Below are 20,497 nucleotides of genomic sequence, written 5' to 3' on the forward strand. Positions count from 1 at the left end.
TTGAGAAGGTATTTGGTCTACATCACTTAACGGTCCGTCTGAATAGCACAAGTTTAATGCGGTACCTATAGCTGAGCTAAGTGAATTATGGTTAGATAGAGTACCTAGGCCACCGTCTGATGATTCCTCCATCCTCACTAAGTCCCGGGGACCCTCGTCCCCACTCACAGGTAACACTAATCCCTTATGTGCACGTGTCTATATAATACTATTATTCAATACAGTCACACAGTTCTGTAAACACGGGCACGAGGTGATAGCGAGCTCTAGAAAGCAAAGAGAGCACAGCACAACCGTGTCTAAATGTTAAGGATGTTGGAAAGTTATTTTCACAAGATTAGTTTGCGTAATTACTTAGTTTTGGTATTTATTTGAGGAGCTTGTTTTTCTTCCGACTATATTCAATATGGCAGCCAACAATGACGCCTTTATGCTTCTGCTATTCTCCGCGATCCATTTCCCAAGTTTGGATGGCACGACTATGAATAGAGTATTTGAGGTGCTTTATTTCATGAGTTGGCGCGTCGCTTGATCCAAAAGAATTGATCTTCAATACCAATCTTCTTAGCATCGCTTACTGTTAGCATTATGTGGAAAGTATATGCGTGTGTTCGGAGATTGCATTGGGGATGTTGCATGTTTAAAAGTACACTGCGAGCATCTGTACTAACGAGAAGTTTAACATGCTCTCAAAAGCCGTATTCTGTTACTGTTTTAATGGCTTGATTCCGCTGTGTAGACTGATGTTTCTATTGGCAGAAATCGCAACCCAAAATTAGAAATTCTTGGACAGTTGAATGGATAACCTACACTTTCACTTGTTTTCGAGGCAGCTGTGTATATTTGCGTGAAATATGGGGAGGCTGTATGTCCATTTCCTTCTTAGGATAAGGCCGATGACCTTCGATGTTAGTTCCCTTAAAACAACAAGCATCATCACCTTCTCAGGATTGTCTCTTAAGATATGATGGTGAACCCCAGAGGTGGTCCTTGAGTTGGAACACAGTACTGAAGGCTGACACTTATATAAAAGCTTCAGTGTTATTCAGATATCTTCTTCAATCAACGTAAACCCTGGATACGACTACATATACAAAAGCGAATTACTTACATGTGCACTCAAAATAGTTACTTTTTACTCGTAATTTACTTCTGAAAATAAAACGTCGAGAGCTTAACTTTGGAACCCGAGCATTCGTCGTGGTGATGGTGGTGGGTAACCATCCTAACGAAGGAAAAGTGAACGTATGGGCAAAAGAAAGAAGGGCCACGAAGGTGTCGATATGCCAGGAACCGCGCTCCCAGGGCTTGATACCCCCCACAGGGTGAGAATGGAGCCGAAATAACCATATGACGGCGAAGGGGTTAAGGCATTTCCAATCCTCTATCTTAATAAATATGTTGAATTAGTTATCCTGAAAATAATGAAAACACGAAAGTGACATGCAAATTTTGCTTCCCTCTGGGTGGGGGCGGTAGAATAACACCCTCAGTATCCCCTGTCTGTCGTAAGAGGCAATTAAAAGGGCGCCAGGGGCTATAAACTTGGGAGCGTGGTTTGGCGACAACAGGCGCCCTGAGCTGAGTCCTGGCATTCCTTCCACTTACTTGTGCCAGGCTCCTCACTTTCATCTATCCTGTCCGACCTCTCTTGGTCAACTGTTATTTTCCGACCCCGAAGATATTAGGTTTGCGAGGGCTAGGGAGTCTTTCATTTTCATGCCCTCCGTGGCCCTTGTCTTTCTTTGGCCGATACCTTCATCTTCCGAAGTGTCGGTTCCCTTATATTTTTTCTCTCTGAGTGTTATATAGAGGTTAGTTGCCTAGTTGTACTTTCTCTTAACAATCATCACCACCACCAGTGATGATAGAAGTTAAGGTATCTATACTAGAAAAAACGAAACTGAGTAACCGAGCGATTTGGCCGTGCGGTTAAGGGCGCGCAACTGGGTTCCAGCCCTACTGTCTGCAGCCCTGAAGACACACGAGTGTCCAAAAGTTAAGCATAATCACTAAACGAGGCCATACTGCCTGATAGGAATGTCAGACGGATTGCTGAATAAACGGAAGCTGGATCACACATATGTCACACAACCTATCCAAGAAAACAGTGTCAGAAAGATTCTGATAGCTAAGGTACACCTTTGACAACAACTAACAAAACTTGGCAATTTCTTCCACAACAAAATATGCTGTTAATAGGGTGTATAGTTAGCCGTAACGGCCACACATGCTTCGCAGCGACGTGGCATGCTCTCTATCAGTTGGTCCAAGAGCTCTTGTGGCAGTCGGCCCCATTCCTCAGAAAGGGCAATCCGAAGGTCTTGGAGGGTCCTCGGTGGAGGCTGATGGGATGCAATTCGCCTTTCCAATGCATCCCAGGCATGTTCTATAGGATTCAGATCCGCAGACCTCGCTGGCCAGTCCATGCGATGAATGTCTTCCCCAGCCAGAAATTCATCCACCAGAGCAGCGCGGTGCGGTCGGGCACTATCGTCCATTAAGAGCAAGTCTGCACCAACCTCACCTCCGAAGAGTCGAACATGTGGTCTCAGTACCTCATCCCTGTATCTCCGAGCGTTAAATGTTCCTCGGACCACCCATGAAGATATGCAGGTCCGTACGGCCATTCAACATGATGCCGCCACCACCACCATACTGGTCCCGTTCCACGATGTTCTTGTGGTTGTATCGGCTACCCGGTTCTCTCCAGATTAATGTGCGACGGGAATCGTTTTGCAAACTGAAGCGGGATTCATCTGTGAAGAGCACATGGCTCCATTCATTCAATGTCCAGTTTCGAGTTGACGGCTCACAGTAAACGGGACCGTCTCTGTGGTGGAGTGAGCTGGACGCACACCGCTGGACGTCGGGCAAACAGCCCTGCTATTCTGAGCCTCCGGTACACAGTTTGCCGGGAAACGGCAACCTCTGAGACGGCTGCAAGCTCCGCCGACAGTTGTCTTGCAGGTGCACTCCGATTTCGTCGGGCGGTTAAGGCCAGATATCGGTCCTGCTGTGCGGTGGTTACCCTTGGTCGACCTGGTACTGGCCTACGACTAACGTCTTCTGTGTCTCGAAATCGTCTGCAAAGCCTGGAAATGACACTTTGTGGCACATTCAAGGATACGGCGACTTCGGTCTGTGTCTGATCTGCTTCCAGGCGGCCGAGTATTCTACCCCGCAAAACGGGGTCCAAATGGCGTCGTTGTGCCATTATCTTGTCACGTTCACCACGAGGCTACACTCCGCACACTATAACAGGGCAAACACGACTGAGGAAATATGGGGCGCAGGCACTGCCCGTGTTTACCTTGCGGTTACGCCTCTAGTCAAAGCAGGGAACACTCCTTTCCTATACAAAGCGAACACGTAAGGTTGGTAGGTGCATATGTCGTGCGATTTGTGGTCTATTTCCTGTTGCCCTGGTTACCCGTAACTTATGCTTAACTTTTGGAGACTAGTGTAGTTTTCCGTGATTTCGAGGCAGATGTTGGGGCTGCACCTTAATTAAGGCCACGGGCGTTTCCTTCCCACTCCCAGCCCTTTCCTATCCCATCGTCGCCGTAAGACCTATCTGTGTCGGCGCGACGTAAAGCAACTTGTAAAAAAACAAGAAGAAGTAACTGTGTGAAAAAATATCAACTATTCCCTAAAGGCTCGCGTTCTGTAAAGTGCAGTTTTACTGATTACTTTTTGAAAAAGTAATTAGAATTGTAAAAAGTCATTTTTCTCAGGTAACTAAGTCCATTTACTTGTATTGTGTACTTTTCTCGTCACTGCTTGTCTCTCGTGTTGCTAGAAGGCGCAGGAGACTGCCAAAAAAACAAAAATAATGAAAGCTAACTTTCTGGAAGATGTAGAGTCTTGAAATTGTATCCGAATTCATATACCTCGGTTGAAATATGGAAACCGCAGACCAGAGGGCAACGCTACAGCTTACGCCATTTGGAAGGACTAGTCTTAAGTCAGTGAGGATACGACTTGCTCACGCAGTTATCTTCTTCCATCGAACAGAAAGAAAATACATGGCTTTGAGATGTGGTGTTGGAAAAGAATGCTGCTGAAGCTTGAAATTAGTCCATCACAACTGCAGTTCTTTGGCATCATGTCTGTCCGCCAGAAGAACGAGTAGTGTTGGTCCTGCAGGAGAACCCCCCCCCCCCCTCACGAAAAATATCGAGGAGCGCAGCACAAAGACCCTCCTTCACTTTATCTCTTACTATCCAGGTAGAATTCCTTCTTAATGAAGACAAAGATTACTGTGGGCAATTTACGTTTGAACTGAGTATTTTCTTAGGCTCCAGTTGATTGATGAGCGATACATGTCGGAGATTTCTGAAAGTCGCGCGCGGCTGTGAGCTTGCATCCGGGAGATAGTAGGTTCGAATCCCACTATCGGCAGCCCTGAAAATGGTTTTCCGTGGTTTTCCATTTTCACACCAGGCAAATGCTGGGGCTGTACCTTAATTAAGGCCACGGCCGCTTCCTTCCAACTCGTAGGCCTTTCCTATCCCATCGTCGCCATAAGACCTATCTGTGTCGGTGCGACGTAAAGCCCCTAGCAAAAAAAAAGTCTATGTATTAAGTTCTTTGGTTTATAAAAATCCATATTTTAAATTTCTTTAATAGTATTCTCCTATATTGTTTAATTGGCCGAAACTTCAGTAAGTGTTGTTAAATAGAATATAATTTATTTAATGACATGAATTGTTAATGTTTGCGTTTGTAATAAAATTGGTTGAATGAAATAGTTGCTAAATTTAAAAACATACTAAATTATAATTTCCTAGGTGGGGATGAGATTTCGATTGCCTGGGTTTACTACGTGAGTATCATGGTCGGCTATCGTATGGGACTGCTCTGCACCCTCTCTTGTAATTTCGGGCGTGCGGAGATGGCGTCACCAGAGTACGAGGACTGTGGGTGATTTCCGACAAAGGAGTAGTGTTACGAAAACTCTGAGCAGACAGGTTTGAGTAGTGTTTTTATAAAGTAGGAAAGATCTTCATTGTTCAGAATTTAAAAAGAATGGTTTTCCCTGTATCGGTCATATCAACAGAAACAAGGAAATGCACTTTTTAATTTCCCGTAATTTCTGTCTGTACGCGATTCACAAGAAAACGACCGAACAGAATTTGATGAAAATCGGTATGTAAAGTCGGGGAATAAGTCGCTCCAATCTAGGCCATAAATAAGTTTATTGCCGCTGAGTGAAATGGTAGTTTAGGCGAAGGTCTAAAATTTAATTCTCAAATATTTGTTATTAGTCGTCCTAAAGTTATATAGTATTAAATTTCCGATCATGCATGTCTTATACATTTTTACCGTACCGGCTGTAGTAACAGAGATATTCATGAATTTGGATTTTTGCTGCTAAGTCCACATCAGTAACGAGAAAACGGGTATACAGAAAATCAAAATAGTTATGTAAAGTCGGGGAATAAGGAAATACAGTCTACGTTATAAATAATTCTATAAGATGCCCTAATATCACGGAGTCGGAAGAAATCGAAATGTGAAGGCCTACAATATCGATAGCTCATAAAATTGATCGACAATAACATTACGAAGACCAACGACAATACCTCAGACCTCAACTGACCTATCGAAACTGCCCACAATGAAGGCAGTTAGAGTGCTAGCATGTGTTTGTTTTTATTTGTGTAAGTCGTGTTGTTACCGAATGTTTACGGGAATTTGAATATTATTAATCGAACATTATACCTATGTATTACATCAAATATGCTGTATTGGAACAATTCCGGTGGTGATTGTCCTCGTGTTCTTGTTTTCCTTATATTTTCACTTACCTGTGGGTATGTTTATAGTTTAATTAGATCGCGTACGACTGAGATATGAAACATTTTAAACGGGTACGGCAATTATGTAATTGAATCTTTTCAGTGTTTTACAACGGAGGTATGTAAACGAAATCTAACCCCATTTCTCGTGAGTTGAAATGAAGTGGATTGTGGCGAGTTGCAATTTTGTCGAGGAATGCAATTGTTTGCATGTTTTACGAAATGGGCTGTGGGATGTTTCATGGTAATTCATTTAAGGTTAATAAGGTTATCCGTTGACATCTATTTATCTTGTTTGCCGGTCCGGAATTTCATATGTAAAATATTTCTATAGTGTGTGTGTTTTTCAACCTGACGTTGATAAAAGAATTCTCCCTCCGTTATTTTCCCTCTGAAATTATAATTATGTGATAACGTTGCCTTTGGTGCATAACCATTCGTATTTTGAGTTAATAAGTTGCATTTCACGTTTGACTAGTGACTCAGAATAACCAAATATAGGGTGAACAAAAAATGCCGCACGTGGAGGTCGGCATGCGGTTCCTCGTCGAAATTGACGACAAAAGTTTATCTTGCAAAACCTAGTCCCACCAATAGGTTTAATAGAAATGCGAGTTAAGAAACGAGGCTCTGGCAACGCTGTAACGGCGTGCAGGGTGGCCAAGCACAGGTCCATGAACTTGGCGCTGTTCGAGTCGCGTTCGCGCCAAATTTTTTCAGTTAATGTATCAAATTGTATCCAATGTACACCTCCACTATGCAGTACACTATGTTCTGTCTTACCGTTACAGTTACTTTATTGAAACATTCAAACATAACATGAACTTGTTACAGACGTAAACGACCATTTTGTTTCGTCCATGGCACAAATAAAGCCAATACGTAGAACATAATAGTGGATACAGTAACATCGTCTCTATCCAATGCGGTACAAGGAAACACAATACAGTACAGTAGGTAGGATACACTGGATTGCCCATTATGCTACGCACAATAATTCCATAGTGTACGTGTCACGTCCAGTCTTATCTTCACAGAGCCGGTACGTACACACGTACACTTACGAGCAACGTTCACTTCACAGCAGATGTTCAAAGCGACCACCTTTCATTTACAAACACTTCGTCACTCGCTGGAGCATACTTTGCCGGACCCTACGCAACACACCTGCATCCACTATTGCCGATGCAGCATGCACGCGAGCCATTAGATCTTGTACATCCATGGGTGGAGTACTACAAACATGTTCCTTTAAGTGTCCCCACAAATAAGAATCTAGTGGATTAACGTCCGGGGAACGTGGAGCCCAGAACATTGGACTTCCACGACCAATACATTTCCCTGAAAACTCTTCATTTAATCATTTACGCACAGTTATTCCAATGTGTGACAGTGCACCATCATGCTGAAACCATACCTGTCGCCGAACACCAAGTGGAACGTTTTCGAAAGCGTCAGGCAAAGTATTGCCCAGAAACGTACGATAGCGGGGCGCATTCACCTTGTCCGGCAACAGGTAAGGGCCTAAAAGCACTCCTCCCACGATTGCAGCCCACATGTTTATGCCAAAGCATGCCTGAAAGCCACGTTCACGGGTCACATGTGGATTGTGGTCAGAGCAATAATGGCTGTTGTGATCGTTGAAAATACCTTCCCCAGTGAAGCTACATTCGTCACTCCATATCACATTTTTTTATAAAATGTTCGTTATCTTCAATTTGTCGCAAAAGCCGTTCACAGAACTGTACTCGTATGCGGTCTTCTGGCTGCTGGTGTTGCGTTAACGTGTAATGATATGGATGCAGTTTTTCGTCGTGCAACACGTCAACAACCAGTGTTTGAGATACCTGGAACTGCCTTACAATATCACGGGTACTTCGCCGAGGTGATTGGTGAACGGCTTCAAGAATGTTGTCCTCTGTTTGTGGAGTAGGTCTAGTCCTTGGATGACCTCTGTCCACTACTAGTTTACGAAGATTACCGGTTTCCCGCAGGCGTTGCTCAAGGTGACGAAAAACATTCCTATCAGGATGGTGCCTTTGAGGGTACCGTGTTGCATACTCACGAGCAGCAGCAGAAGCTTGGTTATCAGATGCACCAAACACTAAAAGCATATTGACGTATTCGCCGTTTGTGTACTCCATCAGGAAGCCACCCTACATGAACTTGGCAGGACCAGTTATGGTTGTGCACTGCGCGGTTAGTCGACTCATACATTCAGTTGAATGGATCACACTATCATGTGTTCGACTATTGTCATGTGACAACAGGATGTCACTCTGCTTTTCAGTTCACATAATAAATAAATAAAAAAATAAAAAATGTCGGTTGCGCAGTAAGCCACGTTTGCACTGCTTCCTTCACCTGTTGATCGGAGGTGAATCGACGGTCTCTTAGAGCATTTTTAAGTGGACCAGATGGTAATCACGGGAACTAGGAACTAGGGACCTGACGCCACACACACAAAATAAAAAAATAACTGACGTAGATTCGAGTCATAGCTCCATGGTGCATGTGGGTTTGATAACCGAGCCGTCTACACAGTGAGCTGCGACGGCGGGTACGGTAGAGCGGGATTATGCAAGTTTCTCTGTTACATTCCGATGCGCTGCAGGATGTGACAGTGTTGCCAGCTTCTCGTTTTCGACTTGTTTTCCAACAGCGCCAGATCCGATTTGACTATAGAAAGTTTTGTCTTGCAATGGGATGAGGAATCGCATGCCGACCTCCAAGTGCGGCATTTTTGTTCACCCTTAACCTCTCATGTCGCCCACTGATATCCGCCATGTTTTATCTGGGTTACGGTCTGATGTAGTTGGGCTTGGCATTGCATTGACCATTGTTTGTTGTGACGTGCTTTGTCTTCTACTGCCACTCGCCTCGGATAGATGGGATTACTGCTGGGTACAGAGTATAACAGCCTGCCTGAATATTGGCGGGAAGTAGCTGAGGAGTTGGATCTCTCTCCTCTTTAGCACGGCATTCCTCTGGTTCATAACTCACTGGTTCATAGCATTTGAGCTATTCAGTCCTTACTCTGAGGTACTGTTTAGAATGGAGTGTTCGCGGCCGTGTACGGCCTCATGATTCCGGTGTGGTTTTTCATTTATGATAACATGGCTACATTCCTAGTGATGTTGACTTCAGTTGGGGAAACCACAAAGACAGTCTTTCTGAGAATTTCATAGCGTTCATCAGCTAGTATGAGTTGGGGACTAGGAGTAAGTGATTGGAAATGTTCGATACAGTTCGTTGAAAATATTTTTGAAAAAGTCAGGTAAACAGTCTGCCGTCTGGGCGATTGCTCGTCAGACGATATCGACTATCGGACGATCACTGACCTCGAGAGCCGTTCTGGGTAGAGACGGTAGGCTCCTGACTCCTCACTTTCATCTTTCCTAGCTCACCTCCGACTCAGTGGTTCTCTCCCTTCATGGCACTTCTTCCTTTTATCCACATTCGAAGGATCGGACCTTTTTCATTTTTATGTATTTCAGTAAGACTGAACATGTATTACTCTCCCCTTCTCCACCGTATTATAAGTTGTGACAAGAAGTAAAATAAGATTTCCACACGACAATCATTTAACAGTTCGAGGAGTGGGTTTTCACCAGGGGAGAAAAAAATGAATAAGTACATACACGTAAAGCGAATGAAGCCCGATTAGGAAAGTGATTACCAAAAACTGTAGACTGATCTAAGCAAGAAACGTGTGCGATCTAGTTTTGAAGGGGGTTCCAAGCCCACTGTAGTCAGCCCTCAAGATGGTTTTCCGTGGTTTTCCATTTTCACACCTTAAGGCCACGGCCGCTTCCTTGCCACTCCTAGGCCTTTCCTATCCCATCCTCGCCATAAGACCTATCTGTGTCGGTGCGATGTAAAACAAATTGTAAAAAAAAAAAAAAAAAAAAAAATGTTTTGAAAGCAAGGGCTGTGTTTTAAAGGTTCTGTGATATACTCCTTGTTTCAGGTGGTGGGCGTGACGCAATACCTGGTTAAGCCGCGCGTCGCTGATATCAACGAGAATGTACTGTCCGAACAAATTGTGGCGGAGAGCGGCCTGACGGAAGAACTAGTCAAGAATGGACAACCGCTGGAGACGGTCATCCAGCAGGTGAGTACCAACAGAGCTTTGTCGCCTAGCTGACAATGTTTGCCATTACTTGCAATAACTATCTGCAATCGATTTTAATAATGTATTACAAAAAGAGTACACACTTTTTATTGATATCATTTTTCAACATAGTCACTCTGCTTTTCAATTCACATGGTGCACAGTTTCACAAGATTTCTGATACCCTCTGCAGAAAAAAAAAAAAGTCGATTTTTAAGTGGACCAAACAGAGAGAGATCGAGACTGTACGCAGGATGCAACAGTCGACCTCTGCGTTTGTTGCGAATTGCAGGTTTCACCTTGTTTACCAGCGTACAGTGTGAGCATCACTCCGCTCACACCCTCAGACTACGAAACGCTCTTCTTCCTTGGTGCAAACAGAGTGGCTAGCGGCTGGTGAGCTAAAGGCAGATAGGCGACACCAATACCCTCTACTGCATAGTTCATCTGCCGGTGTTGGGTTCCATCTGTGTCTGTCGCCAGATTGTTTCTGTTACGTGCGAGTTTAAGTTAACGGTATTTATGTATTTAAGGGAGTGAACTCGATTGATGAGGCTGTACACATTAATCAAGGGGTCGTGTGAGGCGAACGGAGGAATATAGGTTACCTAGGAGAATAATGGACTCTGTTATGGAGGGTAAGAGAAGTAGAGGAAGAACAGGACTCAGTTTCTAATGATTTAAAGAGGTATAGAACTAAACGAAGCCACAGAACTAGTTACAAATAGAGGTATGTGGTGCAGTTTAGTTAAATCACAAAGGCTTGCAGACTGCACGCTGAAAGGCATAACAGTCTATGATGATGTACATTTATTTATTTATTAACCACTACACATTGGACGTAGGTAGGCCTACATCCGATCCATAATAGACTATACGTTAACCGGCTTTGAATTAAGGAAATCTGTTAGAAATGTGCGGGTATTCCGGGGATTTTTGATACACGGATCACTATCTCATCGGTAGTGAAGTATCTTGAGGTCTAGGTTACAGTAATTGAAATTGTCTGCAGATGAGTAAGAGTAGATAATCTCCGGGACGATGAAATTTGACGGAAATAATTATTGAAAAGTTCCAAATATAGTGACAAGTATTTATTTACTACTAAGACAAAATGTATAGGTGTGTGAAAGTCCTTCATTGTAGTCACCAGCATAGTCTAGAACTCGTCGCCAGCCACGTGCAAGTCGTAACTCTGATAGAGGGACCTACTGCAGGGAGAATCTTGAACAGTCCCGAAGGGAATGCTACACATGGGTTTAAGTCCGGTGAATATGGAGAATTGAAAAGCACTTCCCAACCCCAGCGACCATATAGATATACCGTATGCCTGCAACACGATGGGAGGGTGTTGCCGCTTTCTCTGTCCGTGTGATACAGCGTGTTTTTAAGATGACACCGTCGTAGTCGTACAAACACCATAACATTGACGAATTTTAGTTTTGCGTGGTGACTCGGACTGGCACTCACGACCGTAGAGCGGCGTCGTACCGTAACGATCGCTGTGCTTCTATTAAGTCATGGCGAACCCACCGATATGCATTAGCAAGCGCTCTGTAAACTATGCAACACCGTCCCATGTGATAATCCCGTCCATGCTTTCACGACCCACGTCCCTACTGTTTGCACCACATGCGTCACAGTCTTGCTGTGCTGCCACGGGACATAGCATCGCTGTTCCTGATTCCTAAGTGTGGTGAATACACAACCCACCACTCTCCCAGACTGGCTTCTTCTCGTCGGGTGGGCGATTTCATGTACAGTAAGATAAGTTAGACATAGTGACAATAATTAATTCCGTTTCGTTTCGCTCCCACAGAAGTGTTGCCTCTATCAAAGTTCCAACCCACGTAATAGACAGTAACTAGGTTCACCATATAGAGGCAGCGAGGAATGCCTAGGAACAACTGTGTGAAGATGGGAAAAAGCGAGCGTCTTGGTGGAATGATAAAGTACGTTTATGAGAATTGGCTCCAAACAAGGACTGATGCAGACAGGCGATTGCACGTATGTATAAGAAACAGGGCGAAACACATAATTGTTATTCCAAGAAGTCGTCATGGGGATATTTCTGAAATAACCTGAAAAGGCTTGGTCAAGCGGGAGGGGGAAACTTTTCTGGACAATTCTAGGAAAGTGTGAAGAAAAAGGAAGTGAATAGTGTCTTGGGTAAATCAGGTGAACTCATAGTAGTTCGCAGGGAATTACTGCACATGCGAGAGGAATATTTTCAAAATATTCTTAATCAGCCATCGATGTCAGTAAAACTACGCCCGAGGAAGGGAAAAGGATGGTAAAGTCCATTGTCATACTGGTGGAGATTATTATTTTTAGAGGAAGCACAACTAGACAACCATTGTCATAAAGCACCAGGAATAGATTCGGTTAGAAGTGAAACGATGAGAGAGAGTGGGAAAGCAGGGATAAAATGGCTTCATAGAGTAATAATACTAGCATGGAATATTTAGTAAGGTACCTTCTGTTGGACTAAACCAATACTTGCTTGTTGCTATAAGCAGGGGGAACAGAAAGGATTGCAACACCTATCGAGGTATTTCATTGATCTCTATACCAGATAAGGTGTTCACTGGCATCTCGGAAGGGAAGGTGCGATCAGTGGTTGATAGTAAGTTGGTTGAAAACCTGACAGGCTGTCAGGATCAGATTTGCAATATGCGCTCGGTAATTGAACACGAGGAATAGACGGTTATGGTTGTTTCGTAGATCTAGGCAATGGCATGACAGAGTACTGTGGGGAAAAAATCTAGCCATAGTGAGGGATTATGGGATTAAGGGTAGATTTATTAAAAACAATCAAAGGCATTTATGTTGACAGTTTGTCTGGTGTGAGAATTGACGGTAGAATGAGTTGGTTGTTCAATATCTTTTACCGGGGTTTGACAAGGCTGTAATATTTGACATTTGCTGTTCATGATGTTACGTGCCAGTCCTGTTGTACTTCATGGAAAGGAAGCCTGACGGCATGGCCGGCCTCTGGTTTCGCCCTGCACCTTCTGGGACACGAAACCGAAATGTTCCGTCTCTAGCGGTGCCCTGAACATTCATCGAGAAAAGGATACAAGGCTGCCGCGAACGAAGAGTTGTTGGATGGTTGTAGTGTCGGACTGTTGGAGTTAAGTCGTCAGACTGGAAGGGAGGGGCTGGGGGGGCTGCCGCTACTGGCCCACCTGTGTGAGAAAATGACTGGAGTACTGTGTGTGTGCTACCGTGTCGTGAGTGTGGTTGGAACATTGTTAATGGTCGTTGTTGTGAGGAGTATTGTCCTCTTACCAGTCACAGTTTTTATTGAATCTTCTTCACAACATGTTTCATAGACTAGGCTCCATCGTCCGAAATGGTGACATTCAATTGTTGCTCTGCCCGATACATAACTGTTTCAAAGAATAATAACTTACTTCATTTATGAGTACGGGCTGTGTGTGTACTTGTCTTTCAAATATAAAGTTAATTTCCAATTTAATCATTGATCACGAGTTGAGGATTTGTGAATTGATGTCTATAAATTTCTAGACTTTATAAAATATGTAATTTTATCCCTTTCGTACAAGCGTGTAAAATGGTGAGAGAATTTTGCACATGTGAATACTTCATGTACTTTGTCTTGTTGATACGCAACAACTTAACGCAATACGCCGAGTTTTCTGTGACTGGGAAAAGTACCCTGATTGAAGCACATCATCGTAATTGTTGTGGTGAATGCATTTTGTAACCCATTGTTTGTGTGAAGTGTGGCTACGTTGTAGAATGCTTTTTGTTGCTGTCCATTGCTGATTCCATCGTGCATGTGTTAGTTTCAAATCGAGCAAATCTGTTTTATTATAGTAGAGGGATGTGCCAGGTCATCGTATATCAGCAGTTAGCTTGATATATGGGTAGATTGTAATATGAGGGCTGTACATTCCCATCCTTTCGCCGCCGAAAAGTTCTTCTTATTATTCTTCTACTTCTTCTTCTTGCGTTCCGGCCCTCTAAGGACCACGTTACAATTTAAATTCTTCCTCCTTAGTTGTTCTTTGCTTTTCTTCCAGTTTTCTTTCATTCTTTCGCTGTGCTTCTTTTTCCCGTCTTCAGTCCACTTTGTGCCTGTTTTCTTTCCCTTCCTCCCTTGGAATTCTTCCATTTGTAAGATTTTCTTCCTAAAAATCTTTCTTTCCAATAATTCTTCTTCTCGTATGTTGTTACTTTCATTATTATTATTATTATTATTATTATTATTATTATTATCATTTGTCTTGTTTTATATGGCGGGACTCAGGCTATGAAGCCTGCTATTCTGTCCGACCGTACATACACCTACATGAAGAGTTAAATATACACTAAATAAGTTATCTACAATTTAATATCTTAAGGTATCACTTAAATGTTTTAATCAACCTAATAACTAGGCTATGATCTAATCCTACGTATGTTATGAATAATAATAATTAACTAGGTTTGACAGAGTTTCTTAAAGCGGAGGTGGTTTGACACGCTCCTAATTTCAGCAGGTAGGGAATTCTAAATTCGACTGGCGGCGACTATAAATGATCTACTGTAGCCAGTTGAGCGGTGAATGGGAATGCTTAGTACTGAGGTGGATGATGATCTGGTAGGAATACTAGAAGGTGATGCTAGGTAATGGAATTGTTTGGCAAGGTATCTAGGAGTGTTGAGGTTCAGTATACGATGTAACAAGGAAACAGTGTGTAAATTTCGTCGCTCTCTTAAGCGTAGCCATGAAAGTCTATCAAATGCGGGAGAAATGTAGCTAAACCTTGGTATAACTGAAATAAATCGAACACATGCGTTATATGCCTTTTGGAGCTTGATGGAAAGTGAGGCGTTCGGGTTACTGCATACTACGTCACAGTAGTCGAATATTGGCATTACCATACTTTGGATAAGCAGTTTTCTTACATTTTGGGGGAGTAAATCTCCGAGTTTCTTAAAGGAATGTGAGGAATAAAACACTCGCTGACATATACCTATTACATGATCGTTCCAACTAAGGTTTCTGTCCATCATCATCCCTAAGTTTTTAACTGTGTCGTTGAATTGTAACTGAGTGTCTCTTAATGTTACTGAGTGGGTATGAACGTCTGTGAAGCGTGCGTGGGTTTTTGAGTACCTAAAAGAATACATTGCGATTTTTGGGCATTGATTTTTAATGCATCGTCATTGGTCCACTTACATATTCTTTCTAGGTCGTCATTCATATTATTTATTGCAGTCGGTAATTCACGAGGGTGTGCATGTGTATATATTTGTAGGTCATCTGCGTACACATGATATTGACAATGTTTAATTACTTGTGTTGGTCCTGAAATGAAGATCGAAAATGGGAGTGGCGCTAGCACTGACCCCTGTTGTATTCCAGTCGCCCTAGATTGCTATGAAGATAAATTTTCACCTGTAGCAAGACCAACTACAATATCTCAGACCTTAACCGACCTATCGAAACTGTCCATAATGGCGGCAGCTGGAGTGCTAGCATGCGTTTGTTTTGATTTGTGTAAGCCGTGTTTTTACCAAATATTTACGGAAATTTGAATATTATTAATCGTACATTATATTTATTTATAGTCTTAAGAAGGTTACAGATCATCTTTCAGTGCCGTAGGAAGCTATTTGTTCTCAAAGAGCTTATTTATTCCAACAATATCGGTGGTGATAAGGTTAATGTTGATTCTCGTGTTCTCTGAAAGTTTCTTTTTCTTCATTTTTAGTTACCTATGCAATATGTTTATAGTTTAATGTGCTGTGTGCCTGGATGTAAGTAAGAGCTTCAATGTTCCAGTTTCCAAAAGACCTAGTATTAAGACAAAATTGGGTTAAGATCATCCGTAAGGAAAACTTCGAACCGAATCATAGGACTAATAATGTTGTGTGGATTAATAATTTTATCATTTTTGAGATCAAATGTATTGTCAGGGAAGACATTATATACCCATAGAAGGTGGTGATCTAATTCGAGTGCCGCGCAAACTTCCGAAGTTTAAACTAATGATGCCTATCCTAGCATTTGCCTTATCAGCCAACGTACCTTACTACAAAGAACATTAAATCAGTGCCAGAAATCATGACTAAAATTTATGATTTACAGACTAAATTATTCTTAAACGGTGGTGCAAGAATGGTGTAATTAATTTTCAACGTTTTACAATGAACATGCGTAAACTAAACTTAACCCCATTTCCCGTGGAGTGAACATGAGGATTTTTTTATATATGTAAAATACAATTATGCCATCAATTCTGGTGAGTTTTAAGCTGACGAGTGCTTTAGATGGTCAAGTGTATCATATAAATATCGCTTGTACCTACTCAACAATACAGATGGATTTTGGAGGGTTGAAATTTTGTTGGAGAAATTTGTTTGCGTATTTTACATAATGGGCTGTGGTTAATGGTGGTGTTACATAGTATTTCATGTAAGATTATAATGATGTTCTTTGTTGACATCTATATATCGTATTTGCTGGCCGGAGATTCATATATGAAGTAATTTTATACTCTGAGTCTGTTTTAACCTGACGTTGATACAATAGTTCTCCCTTCGTTATTTTCCCCTTTGAAATTTCATTTAGGCTTACAATACGCTATAACGCTACTCATATTCATATTCATATTTTGAGTTAGTGAGTTGCATTTCATGACGTTCGACTTGTGATATTTTCTTTAGGTGACTCGAAATAAACATGCATAACCTTTCCCTCAACCTCTCATATTGCACACCGACGTCCGCCTAGTTTATTCTGGATTACGCTCTGATGTAATTGTAGTTGGTCTTGCCTGTAGATGCACACTGCCGGCGATCAGAGAGATCCATCCAGGATAGTGTACTTTGTGAAAAGTTAAGAGCACGCAATTTTGCCATCAGTATGTCCGCGTCAACGCAGTCGAAAGCCTTACTAAGGTCTAGAAGAGTTAGAACAGTAACTTCTCCCTTATCCATAGCTACTCCTATGTCATTTGTAACTTTAAGTAGCGCGGTAGTTGTGTTATGATTGCTTCTATAAGCAGACTGATGTTTGTCAAGAAGTAAATTGTTATTTACATATGACGTTATTTGTCTGTGAACTACTTTCTCCAAAATTTTGGACATAAATGGTAAAATGCAAATGGATCTAAAGTCTTTGGGTTCCACGGGTTTGTTAGTCTTTGGGAGTGGGCGAACAATTGCACATTTCCAAAGGGAAGGGAATATACCGGTTATCAGTGAGGTATTAATGATGTGGGTTAGAGCTGGTAGGATTAGGTCTAGAGTTTTTAACAGTAACTGTGGAACAATCTCGTCACATCCTGTCGCAGTTGTCTTTTTTGATCGTGCAATCAGTCTCACTTCTGCGGGAGTTACGAGTGAAAAAATGTATAAAAGTTCGATGTGTTAAAACAAAAATATGTATTCGTGAGGGTTAATAGAACACTTACGGAGTCTGACAAAATAATCAATTCTTGCATCAGAATTATTTGGCGCATTTAAGGGCTTCGGCGGGGTGCATCGATGTGCCATCCTGCATTAGCTGCGGTCGAAGTTTGATAGCCATATACAAACACCAATGGTGTTTGTGGCTGCAAGGTGAAATATACGAACACACACGTCTATTTCGTAAATGAGTGTTGTAGTGGCCTAATTAGTGGGAATACAAATTTGTTAAGTAGGCTGAGTATTGGGTGATATATATTGTCAATCATTGCCGAAAGTAAATTTCGTGAATCTATTGTATCTATTGACAATTGAGCGTGGAGGCTACTTGGATGCTCAATAGCTGTCATAGATGGCCTAGGCGTAACCGTTTTTCCTTGGCGAGCCATAAGCTGCGACATTTTCACACCACTCATAACAGGAATAGCCAAGGATGAGACAGAGACCGGCACAAACATGTGGCTGTATCTAGGAAGGCTGTGAACGCGGACTCGCACCTGCGCAGCTGTGAGCTTGAGCTGCTCTGAAGTAGGTTTTCCGTGGTTTACTATTTTCACACCAGGCTGTACGCTCACTGTCCTGTACTGTGCGACGTAAAGCAAATCGAAGAGGAAAAAAAGCCCCATCGACATTGCTTCACCGAATCTCGCAGAGGCTCCTCCTCCCTCGTCATTGTGTGTAAAGTCGCATGGCAGAGCTCCTCCTGTCTCGTAAACTCCTGCAAGACAAAATTCCTGTGTGCCGTCAGACTGTTAAGGTAGTTCGTGTTATTATTAACGGGTGATCAAAAATATGAACCATAGTCAGCATGAATGAAAGCAACGAGAAGATTAAAATGTCACCTTTAACGGATTTTCAAAGCGTATCTCTGTACTATGTGGTTGTGAGATTGCAACTACCAGAACGAGAAACTGGAATACTGTATTTCGTCACCAGAAGTGTGGATGGTAAGCAGCTACTGGGGTTATTGACCGCGCCGTCATGGGTGAGGAGGCCGACGGTGTGGTGGGGAATACTTAATGCTTATCGGGAAGCAGCAAATACAGGTAGGGCCGGCCGTGAAAGAATCCAACATTCTCTGACATCTGCTTGGACGTACTCATTCCGAATCTTATTTATCCTCGTACAGTGGTCTTGGGAGGTACGGTACTTACCGAGTAAATCACATTACTTGTAAGGAATATTTTAAAAATAAGTTTTACTTGTAACCGATATTTTCAAAAAATGAAATTTTTACTCATTTAACTTCTTGAAATGAAATGGCAAAACTGGAGTTACATGCTAGTAACCGCAGCTTAATGTTGAGTTGTGTAATCACATAGCACCGCTTTGAGAGTTTGCACGTGGTCGATAATGGAAGCGGAAGAAACATGTGACGGCAAAAGCGTGAATTTGTTGGACCTCGAAATAAAGCAGCATGATTGTGACTTCACTTGTTTGCAGTTAGTTTGAAACTGTAATGGTGTGTCTGCTCGTCAATTTCAACGTAACGTTTTACTCCACGCCTATAACTTAGGGCCTACACATTTTTACAACTTGGTTTACCGACACAGATAGGCCTGTATTAATTTGCAAAAGAAAAAGTGTATTGCAATTTGCGTAATATTTTTTTTTCCATTTTCATCTTCACGTCTCCCCAAATAATTTATTTTGTACAAGACAAATACGGTGGCCACGCGGATCCTGCGTCATGACGTTTTGGCCTTAACTCCCTAACAAGTTCATGTTCCCCTGTGGGTGAAGGACGCGGACGAAGAATACACCCACGGTATCCCCTGCCTGTCGCAAGGGACCAGGGGATGATTGTATTGTAACCATGAAACTACTTGTAATTAGTACCATCACGCAGGGTCGCCTTTACTTGCGAGTAGTACCAGTATGTTAAGTACACATTAGGTTTGTGATTCGTAGCAGCAGAGGGCAGTGCATGTGATTAGTACAATACACCTAGGAAACAAACACCATGGGTTTGCGTTACTTGTAAGACGTGCCATAATGTGTGGACCACCATGAGTACGCTACTTTTGATTGGTTCTACTTTACAAGCGATAAGTACCATTATGAGCGGTCGTTGACCTGGATTTTGGACCTCTTCAGACAACAAGCATCCTCGATTCAGGATTGTGCTTTAGAAGCAGTCTCTTGGTCAGTAATGCTATTGTTTGATAGTTTCTGGGAAGGTGAGGCATTGCGGGTCGGGTCCACTGATTGTTTTAAATTCATATCCATCCATTCATTCTTCATCACGTTTATATCCTGGTCAGTGGATGATTTTGAACTTAAATTGTCATTACATTTCGTCTCATTTCGGACCATTAGCGGTCGATGTCCGGCTCCATGGCTAAATGGTTAGTGTACTGGCCTTTGGTCACAGGGGTCCCGCGTTCGATTCCCAGCAGGGTCTGGAATTTTATCCATAATTGGTTAATTGGGGGCTGGGCGTATGTGTAATCTTTTCATCATTTCGTACTCATCACGACGCGCAGGTCGTCAAATCAAAAGACATTAATCTGGCGAGCCGAACTTGTCCTTGGACACTCCCGGCACTAAAAGCCATATCCCATTTCATTTCAGGGGCCGATGACCTAGACCTTACGCCCCTTTAAACAACAATCATCATCTTCAGCTTCAACAAGTACGCAGCGTCTAGTTCCTTCACGGGTTCTTCCTTTCGCTTGAAACCCTTTCCACTTTCTAAATGTATTCTTTCTGTCTAATATTTGGACCTCAGATATGTTTATCCCTTCCATATCTTTCCGCCTTTCTGTAATCCATGCTTTAGTGGTCTGTCTTTTTTTTAGAAGTAATCAAATACCTGTCCGGCCCCGCGGTGTGGGGGAGGGGGGCAACGCGTCCGCCTGTCACCAGGCGGCCCCGGGTTCGATTCCTGGCCGGGTCAGGGTTTTTTAATTGTACATGATTAATATCCCTGGCCTGTGTATTTGTGTCGTCCTTAACGTTCCTTTCCTCACATTCAACACTTTACTCTTCCGCAATATCCAAATACACGCAGATTCATAACATATGGTGCAAGCAGGGGCAAAAGATCTTTGTAGGTCGACGTCCCGAACAAAATCAATACTTGCTTGGTAAATCTATTTCCGTTCATTCTTTATAAATGTCCTATAAGTGCCAGCCTTCTCTTCTTCGAGGT

The 20,497-nt window shown here is 42.6% G+C and overlaps 1 protein-coding gene across 2 annotated transcripts in view; it reads left to right on the forward strand.

Annotated features, from left to right (window-relative positions):
- fus (fusilli) overlaps positions 1 to 20,497 on the forward strand; it is a 465,574-nt gene that overhangs the window by 100,863 nt on the left and 344,214 nt on the right. For both annotated transcript variants that reach the window (XM_067149673.2, XM_067149674.2), the window contains exon 2: positions 9,775 to 9,918. In XM_067149673.2, the coding sequence (XP_067005774.1) occupies positions 9,775 to 9,918 (144 nt within the window). The remainder of the gene's footprint in view (positions 1 to 9,774; positions 9,919 to 20,497) is intronic.

This window comes from Anabrus simplex, chromosome 6, assembly GCF_040414725.1.
Source record: "Anabrus simplex isolate iqAnaSimp1 chromosome 6, ASM4041472v1, whole genome shotgun sequence".
In the NCBI taxonomy this organism is placed as follows: Eukaryota; Metazoa; Arthropoda; class Insecta; order Orthoptera; family Tettigoniidae; genus Anabrus; species Anabrus simplex.